The 8,742-nt window shown below is 32.7% G+C and overlaps 2 protein-coding genes across 3 annotated transcripts; one reads left to right on the forward strand and one right to left on the reverse strand.

The window, feature by feature from the left end:
- Positions 1-242: 242 nt before the first annotated feature.
- LOC122402013 (28S ribosomal protein S15, mitochondrial) lies at positions 243-1,921 on the reverse strand. 2 transcript variants are annotated; one of them, XM_043404505.1, is made up of 5 exons: positions 1,883-1,921; positions 1,566-1,814; positions 1,065-1,198; positions 632-827; positions 243-502 (listed from the first exon to the last, which is right to left on the reverse strand). In XM_043404505.1, the coding sequence occupies exons 2-5, from the start codon at positions 1,796-1,798 to the stop codon at positions 259-261; spliced, it is 807 nt and encodes a 268-aa protein (XP_043260440.1). In that variant the 5' UTR covers positions 1,799-1,814; positions 1,883-1,921; the 3' UTR covers positions 243-258. The 2 variants fall into 2 exon arrangements, with proteins under 2 accessions (XP_043260440.1, XP_043260441.1); XM_043404506.1 differs by having other exon boundaries at positions 1,886-1,904.
- Positions 1,922-2,125: 204 nt separating this feature from the next.
- On the forward strand, positions 2,126-6,921 carry LOC122402008 (chromatin modification-related protein MEAF6). The gene is made up of 4 exons (XM_043404499.1): positions 2,126-2,311; positions 2,766-2,969; positions 3,716-3,752; positions 5,631-6,921. Exons 1-4 carry the CDS (start codon positions 2,240-2,242, stop codon positions 5,963-5,965), a joined length of 648 nt encoding a protein of 215 aa, XP_043260434.1. The 5' UTR covers positions 2,126-2,239; the 3' UTR covers positions 5,966-6,921.
- The last annotated feature ends 1,821 nt before the right edge of the window (positions 6,922-8,742 follow it).

Below are 8,742 nucleotides of genomic sequence, written 5' to 3' on the forward strand. Positions count from 1 at the left end.
TCTAGGTTGCATATAAATATAGATGTAATTGTATATGTATATCATATATTGCCATGTGATCCCGATATCAGTCGTAAATTTAAAGTGTAAAATTATACAATATAATATTTTATTAGTATTTATTATTTTAAATTCCATGAAACAGTTTATTAAATATTCCTGTTACTCCTATTTTCGCGGGAAAGTGAATAAGGTCGAGTAAACACAGAAATAATGTTTATTTAATTTAAATTTAATTAACTGATTATAAATTAAATCTTATAGCTCTTCTACTTTTTTCCGTAATGCTTCAATTTCTTCTTCTGTTACAGATGGTTCTAAACCGCATTCTTTCTCTTCCTTTAAAATGAACGCCAATTTTTCAGCTTTTTCCAGATAGAAATCTTTTTTTTGTTTGTTTAATTCGTCCTTATACGCATTTAATTTGGTTTGAATAATATTATCGCAATGTTGTTGCGTTAATATTCTCAATGATTCTTTCCTTGATACTTGGCCAGGTACTCTACGATCGGTAAGAGACAAATGATACGCATGATAACATATAAATATATATAATGAATTAACAGTTAATTAATATAGCAATTAAGTAATTTTATATATTTCGTTTATATAAAAATGAAAAATATCATACTCTGGATCAGGTTTATAAACAAGATTCAAACGTTCGAGAACCCATTCATATCGTCTGTAGTCCCATTTACGTAATAATTTCAGCTGTTTTTTTCTTTTATCAATTAATTCTTTTAAGAATTGTTTTGTGGGTTTATTTCTTGGATGTTGTTCCATATGTTCCTGAATATGCTGAATTTCACTTGTCATTGCTGCAACTGAGAAAATTATTTAATAATAAAAAAAAAAAAAATCGATAAATATTTAACAAATATAAATAACGGTGCAAAAAAAAAAATAGTCGTTCGCAATTGTCCCGGTGAAAATCACGTAAATTAGATTTATTACTTAAATTATTAAAGTTTATAAAAATTATTATGAGTAATGTAATTGTATGTTTTATGATTATTGTATAAAATACAATAATACACAATATTTTCTAAAAATACTCTTACTCTTGGCTTCCGCAGAACCGCGATCGCATATATGCCGCTTGACAAGTGCAATTGTTTTTTCTCTCTTTAAATTTCTGGTTTCTATGTTACGTTGATGCTTCAAGGTGAACATATTCTTCACGATATCGCTTGCACTATATTAATTACATACATCATCAATTAGGGGCTCATCAGATTTATTGTTTTAAGGAGATTTTAATAGATCTATGAACAGTGAATTGAGTGAACTATTGGAAGTAGTTTCATTTGATTTTTATTTTCAAATCCACTTAAAAACAGTTGTTTATTAGTTACCCATTGTTGAAATACTTTATCAACATATATATAACAGTGCTAGCAATGAATTCAATAAATAGCATTCAAGTTGAAAATGGTCATATAGAGCACTTAAATGTATAAAGATAAGCAGATTTAAATTATTGGAGCATAAAAATGGCTATAACAGGAAACAAGATTGAATAGAGTATATGTTTATTACTTACTCTACTTATATTTACTTACTCATCCCATTCTTTCGACTGCTCATAATAAAGTCGCGTATCAGTTGGTTTTACCGATACATTTAATTCTAAATCACCACTGTGTTCAGGTTTTACTTCGGGAATTCTCGGTGGTCGAACCCATTTTATTTTATGATCAGCGACTGTTACGATATTACGAGTCACATAACCTCCTAACATGGAAGTATTATTCATTCGCGCACACGTTAATCTATAGAACGTTGGAAAATTCATTCTGATAATGAAACGCCTAGAATAGACAATTAAATTAAGTTTAACCGTAAAAATATCAATAAATTTAATAAAAAGTTCTCAAACCACTGTGTAAGATGCGAAACAAACAAATCAGGTCGTGAAATTTTGATTATTATCGATAATTTCCGCTATCGATATTTTTGCAACGACTATCGATAGTTCGTGAACATATACCAATCACAGTCGACGGTAAGGTTCGCGTATTTTTAACTAAACTCCCCTATCTATCACTATTTGTATAGTTCGTGGGTCATGTATACGCGAGAAGTTGGCAAGTTTAATAACATCGAATAGGAGCAACTTCAGATCAATCAGGAAAGTTTTCGTCGAAAAATGAATAGTATTTGGTAAAAAGTGACGTTTTGAAAACAAGAGAATTCGGATTATTGTTAGTGTTATATTCATATATTTAAATAAATAATGTCGACGAAGTCCTCCGTCGATTTGAGAGCGGAACTCGCTGAATTAGTGAAACGAAAAGCAGAAATAGCTGTAAGTTTGTGGCATCTGTCAAACTGTATATTTTCATACAAATAATTTCGACCTCAGATAAATTACGTCCAAAGTAATCAATTTTATCATTTCTGTTATGAATGTTTGCTATTACATTTAAGGATTAATTGTCTCGAAGAAACATTCGAAAGTAACGGTAAACTTTATATGTTTTACATATTTTGAGGTTAAGTTGACCTCTTTGGATTATTTTCATTGTACTAATTGTTGCACTTGGACGTAGTTTTAGTTAAAAACTTTTTAACGAATCTTCAGTCAAGAAATTGATATTCTTGATTTTCGTTTTATTTTGGCCTCTAGAATCTCCCATTAAAATTTTTCCCAAGGGTGACCGAGCACCCTGTATATATAATTGGCAAACAGAAGTTTGATTGTTTCTGTATACAATGTCAATCAATGATGTTTTTTTAAATCAAATATTGTAATTCTGTAGGACACTCTTGCTAATTTAGAACGTCAGATCTATGCATTTGAAGGTAGTTACTTGGAGGATACGCAATTGTATGGCAACATAATACGTGGATGGGACAGGTATTTAGCCAGCAACAAAAATACAAATAGTAAAGCAGACAAACGAAATAGAAAGTTTAAAGAAGCTGAAAGGCTTTTTTCAAAATCTTCCATTACCTCCATGGCAGTGAGTAGTTAATATTTTCTCTGTATCAACAAGAAGTAAATTTTATGTGCAAAGAATAGAAGTCTTTCCTTGAGCAGACAAACCATTTATACAGAGCTCAATTATACTAAACATTGCCAGTTATTAGCCGATATCTTAGATCACAGGCATACACATATTCCTTAACGAAAGACACTTGTTCTTTGCAGAATACTTTTTCTTCTTTTAATTAACTCACTAACAAAGAGTTAACGTAATTAACAAGAAGGAATAACAACAAACATTTAACACAAAGTGTTTTTCGAAATATTGCAAATAATTATTGGCACATGGGTGTGATTAAATTAGGAGTTCTAATACTTTCGTTTTTCGTTGTTAGAACTAAAAATAGTAATGGAGAAAGTGGTATAATGAGTTTGTTTAGATTCGTCATAGTCTCACTGATTTTAATGGTTTTTAAATACGTGGAAGAGGCATGTTTCTAACTTCTGGTGTAAAAATAATTGTCGTTTTCAAGATATACTTGTTAGAAATCTTGAGTTATATGGTATTTGTTCATTAATAGTTCCACTTGACCTACACGCCAAGAACTCTGCGTGAAAGCGAGTGAAAGCGTTGCCTCTCGACGTCTTTCGAGCGTTGTAAACGTAAACAATAAAAATAAAATTTTCTCTCGTTTCTTGCTACAAGCGGAATGTTCTGCCCACGACCGAAAACTTATTTAAATAACAAAATTTATTTAAATCACAAAGATTATATTTTTGCAGGCCGTAAGCGGACTCGTCGAAAATACCCAGGAAAAAAGTAAGGATCTCAATGGATATTCCTGAGATAATTAATTTTTTACAGTGAAAGAAAGAGTACAACTTATTTTTCATCCTATCCCTCTATCCAACTTTTGTTTTTAATCCTGTCCTTGAGAAGAGCTCTTTTTAGTTATTAAGTTATTCCAAATTGTACTTCTTTTTGTTCCCTAAGTATCGATCAGACTGTCTTCCAGTAGAAAAGAAAAGTAATAATGTAGATTATTAAGAAGTACGGTTAGATGAACTAATGAAGAAAAGGTTGAAGCATGCTCATTAATTACTTTGTATTTAACAAAGTAATTTTTACTTTTTCTGTATTTAAGTTATAAATAAATTTTTATTTATTCCCTGTCTGTTATTATGATCATTCATTTTAGTCTTTACAAAGTAATTAAGCGTAGAACTTTATAAATTAATTCTTGCTATCTGTTTTCATCTATATTTATCTTTTTTTCTGTATCTTGGTTATGAATAAATTTAATATCTATTTGTCGCACCTGTTTCAAAGTTTTATGAAAAATTATTCCTTAATTTAATGGCTTTTATTCGTTCTGTTGCTTTCTCGGTATGTATATGTCGAAAGTATAGAAATCGGTAGTATGAAACATTCGTTTTAAGTTTCGAATAATATTTTTAGAAAATAAAAATGATTATATCAATTAAAATATGTTAAAGTATTGTAGTTGTTGTGTCTGTAAAAGTTTATCTTCAAATTTTTCGATTATCATATTTATATAGAATATTAAACATTGCTTTGGATTAATTTATCAATTTCAAGTTTTAGCTACGTAGTTCCTTTTGGTTAATTTCAAATCTTGTTTTACAGCATATATTTCCAACAGTGTTGTTGCATTATCTTCATTACCTAAAATTTGAAATGCTTTTTTCTTCTTTCACCTTTAGGTTTCCAATTTAAAATTCTTATTTGATAATTTATACAGCATTGGTAATATATTAGATAGTTGGTATCGTATTATATCCAACCTTTTCTAACAAGGTACTATCTAATAACAACAATCTTTATACTCTTTAAGATGTACGTAATGTGTTTCTATCTGTACGATGACCGTAATTCTTTGGCGCCATTTTGAAAAATTTCATTCTCGCGACTCCAGATTTTAATTATTAAAAACTTGAAATAAAGCGGTTTTTTGCGATTTTTTTTTCGATGGATGGAAAAGTAAGAGGATAATAATATTCTAGAATGTTATTAACCATGTCGTTGAGTGTTAAAAATAAGAATTTATTCGAGAATAGTGCAAAATGACGCTGGAGGCGCTCTGCGACACGCGAATTTGTATCTGGAAGAAGACAAAAAAATTTTCTCTTAATCTACACGAGTATAGCTGGAGAAATACTTAGGGGATTTTTGAAACATTAATTTTTGCGCGAGTGGCAAACTTTTAAAGTAGAAAGTTCAATTTTGTACAAAAAAATGGGGCAATCATTTGTCAATAAATTTCTCTATACTCGTGTAGATTAAGAGAAAATTTTTTGTTTTTTTCCAGATAAAAATTTGCATCAGTTACATCAGTCATTTTATACTATTTTTGTTTTAACACTCAACGACATGGTCAATAACATTCTTGAATATTATTATCCTCTTACTTCTCCATCTATGAAAAAAAAATCGCAAAAAACGCTTTATTTCAGGTTTTTACAGTGGTCTTAATTTAATTGAATAATCATCATAGCATCACTTAATCGGGATCACGAGTAATTTTTTTACTAATTCTAATTGCCAATTACCGATTCGGTCAATAGATTCGAGTGTAATCGGGTGAACCGAACAACTGTCGATTTTTCGATCGGTAAACTATTACTTGAGCCGTTCCAATGGGATTCGCGGTGTTCCCATTTTAAAACCTGATTCCAGTTGACCGGTACAGCGAATCGGAGTCACAGATTGGGAACAGCGGTAGCGAGGACAACTGCAGCCTCGTGAATTCGCACGGGACGAGCGGCAATAGTACTACTAGCAACGGTAATAAGGAATCATCTGGGAAAAACCACTCTGTTACTGGCCAGTATAATCAAAACGGATCCCTGTCCTCCTCCGTTGAGATATCCGGACAGTTTGCGAACGGGCACGCGAGCAATGGAAGTCTCGAACACGTGTCGTTGAAAGAAAACACCGGGAAAGAACCTTCGAAAAATAAATCCGGAAACAGTGCGAAAAAGAATAGTAACAAAAGGTCTAGGAACAGGTAGAACACTTTTAAACTGTTATCCATTTATAAATTGTTCACGTTTCGAGGACGAGCGAACGAACATCTATTTCTCCGTATCACTACTTCGTCCTGCTCATTCGATTTTATCGATGTACGAAATCTCATTCTATTTTATAACAGATGCGTCACGAGCATTACATTTTTTATAGAAGAACGAACGTTGAGAGCATTTTTAATAGTCGTACGAGTTTTTTTAGGATTAGTTGGAAGGTAAAAGCTGGATTAATCGAAACGTTGGTCTCGAAGAACGGATCGTTTAGCGTTGAAATAGAATCTTTCGATGATTTGTTTAGTACCATGTAACAAAATCTTTGTCTTTAAAGAAAGAAATACATTATGCGGCAATGTATGACATTTAATTTGAACCGAAAATCGAATCAAGTGTTAAAATATTAATAATATTTTGCGTTGTTCAGTCAATCGAGCAGTATTTCGTTAGGTTTAAAACTAGGAATTATAGTATTAGGAACGTCGTTTCTCTCGGTTTATATGCATTGTACTTTTCATGTTTTTGTAATAAATATAAAATCTGTTTTTAAGGAGTAGAATTAGTCACATTTTGTGATCATTCTCTGTGAGTTTAATATAAGAGACACTAATCGTAACATTCTCAGTTTCTATTTTTATTATCTTTAGCCACTTTTTTTTATTTTTCAATATTTGTGTAATATACATATAAATATAACATTAATATTCTAGTTGCAGTCAAAATGGGACTAATGTTTTATTAAAGAAGGAAGTAAAGCTAGATGGAATCTCAGCTTTCCTTTAGATTGATGGTATATTAATTTAAAAGGTTTGACTAATTAATTATATTAATTTTAGAGCATAGATTTGAATGTATCTATTTTTTATTTTTTACGTAAGTTATCGAGCTAAGAACAATACTCATAATCATTTTCTATTTTATTATAACATGAACTTTTATCTTATCATTACAACTGTTTTTTAATCTATGACATTCGCACTGTAAAATTTGAAATTTATAAAAAATATAAAGAAAGAAAAAAAAAACTGAAAAAAATATTTTTTGTAACCACCACGTATTCGCGAATCTTTACCACGCTTTTTCGCATAAATATTGTCCGTGAACGCATCCATTGAACTATGATCGATAAACATCGAACTGTTCCCATCTAGAAATCATTTCATACTAAATTCATACTAATTTATACTAAATTGAAACTAATACAAATTAATGTTGACTTTATACAGGGCGAGGCATTTAAAACCGGCCACCTGAATAACTTGGCTGCTATTGGTGGTAGGAAAACATGCATCTGGCCAAAATTATTTGGTATCGAGAGGCTGATCATCCGATTTTACTAGTTTTTGATAGGTGAAGGCATCAAGGAGATATATGAAGGTCATCTTTTTTTTTTTAAATTGGAATGGTATGTTTTTTTACTTATATTCTGATAGAGTATTTCAAGACGAGTACAAGGATCTATTGGAAAGGTCATTCTTGGTCTGCAGAGTAAGATCACCGTAAAAAATAAAAAATTTTCTTTTAACACTTTGACGGCCGCTGTCACGTATACGTGACTTCGCGAGCTAGCAGACGTTGGCAACTGTCACGTGTGCGTGATCTACTGTATCAGTCACCATTTCATCATACATTCAACTTGTTACGTTTGTTGAGGTTACATTATAATAATATTCCTAGCATCTTCATGTATTTCACTTTGGTCTACAATATCAGTGGTGACGGCCAATAGGGGATTTTTGAAACATTAATTTTTGTGTGATTGGCGAGAATTTGAAGTGGAAGGTTCAATTTTGTACAAAAAATGGGGCAATCAATTGCCAATAAATAATATCAAAATTATCGAAGATCCCCTACGTATCTCTCTCGTATAGATTAAGAGAAAATTTTTTGTTTTTTACCGTATTCTTACCCCTCAACCCAGACCAGGAATGACCTTTCCAATTGGCCTTTCCAGGCCATTGTATTCGTCTTGAAATACTCTATCAGAATTTAAGTAAAAAAACAGAGATCCACTTCCACCTATCAAAAAACAATAGTAACATCGGATAATCAGCCCCTCGATAGCAAATAATTTTATCCTGACTCATCCTTTCCTATCACCAATAGCAGCTGAGTTATTCAGGTGGCCAGTTTTAAGTGTCTCACCCTCTATTTTTTCCACAGTCTAAAATACAATTTTTAGAGAAAATCATACTTTTTTCAGATTTTCAAAGAACTTTTGTTTCGTATAATTTTAATCTTACGTGAAATGTAGATATTGAGCTTGTAATTATTCACAGGACCGTGTACGCGAGATTTCGTGCGTCGTAAATGATCTAAGCTCGCCATCGGAGGGTTAGTATGCTTCCGCGGCTACTATCGAGCCGCTAGTAACGTATTCGGTCGTAGTTTCGGGAAAGGGGCGCGTGGCAGCCGTTTTTATCGGACACGGGGCACGCGCCGAGCAAACAGGGGTTCCGAGGACAATGTTCCCGTGCAGATGCAAGGGAGGCCGGCTCAAGGGGTACAGTTCGATGGGTTCCCGAGGGGGCAGGAGGGGGTGAGAAGCCATGGCAAACCGTCACCCTCGCAGCAGTCTCCTGCGTGGCAAGGGCTGTCGCGATTTGGCTAGTCGACGCCGATCGACGCCAGTCAACGGTCGTTTCCCCGGCTGCGTTTACGGAATAGGGCGGATTTTCGGGGCGAAACAACCAAGTGGAACGCGACGACCAAGTGCCTATTAGTCGAGAAGTGCTTCCGACACGGGAACACCGAAGAAGCTCGGGAGC

Source organism: Colletes gigas, unplaced genomic scaffold, assembly GCF_013123115.1.
Source record: "Colletes gigas isolate AHSC1104 unplaced genomic scaffold, ASM1312311v1 Colletes_gigas_Sc00031, whole genome shotgun sequence".
In the NCBI taxonomy this organism is placed as follows: domain Eukaryota; kingdom Metazoa; phylum Arthropoda; class Insecta; order Hymenoptera; family Colletidae; genus Colletes; species Colletes gigas.

Excerpts from the sequence above, each read along its gene's own strand:
- LOC122402013 (XM_043404505.1), bottom strand. The coding sequence starts at position 1,798 with ATGAATTTTCCAACGTTCTATAGATTAACGTGTGCGCGAATGAATAAT. Across the intron at positions 828-1,064 it reads CGGTTCTGCGGAAGCCAAGA|TTGCAGCAATGACAAGTGAA; the intron begins GTAAGAGTATTT and ends TAATTTTCTCAG. Across the intron at positions 503-631 it reads GTTTATAAACCTGATCCAGA|AGTACCTGGCCAAGTATCAA; the intron begins GTATGATATTTT and ends TACCGATCGTAG.
- LOC122402008 (XM_043404499.1), top strand. The coding sequence starts at position 2,240 with ATGTCGACGAAGTCCTCCGTCGATTTGAGAGCGGAACTCGCTGAATTA. Across the intron at positions 2,312-2,765 it reads AACGAAAAGCAGAAATAGCT|GACACTCTTGCTAATTTAGA; the intron begins GTAAGTTTGTGG and ends GTAATTCTGTAG. Across the intron at positions 2,970-3,715 it reads CTTCCATTACCTCCATGGCA|GCCGTAAGCGGACTCGTCGA; the intron begins GTGAGTAGTTAA and ends ATATTTTTGCAG.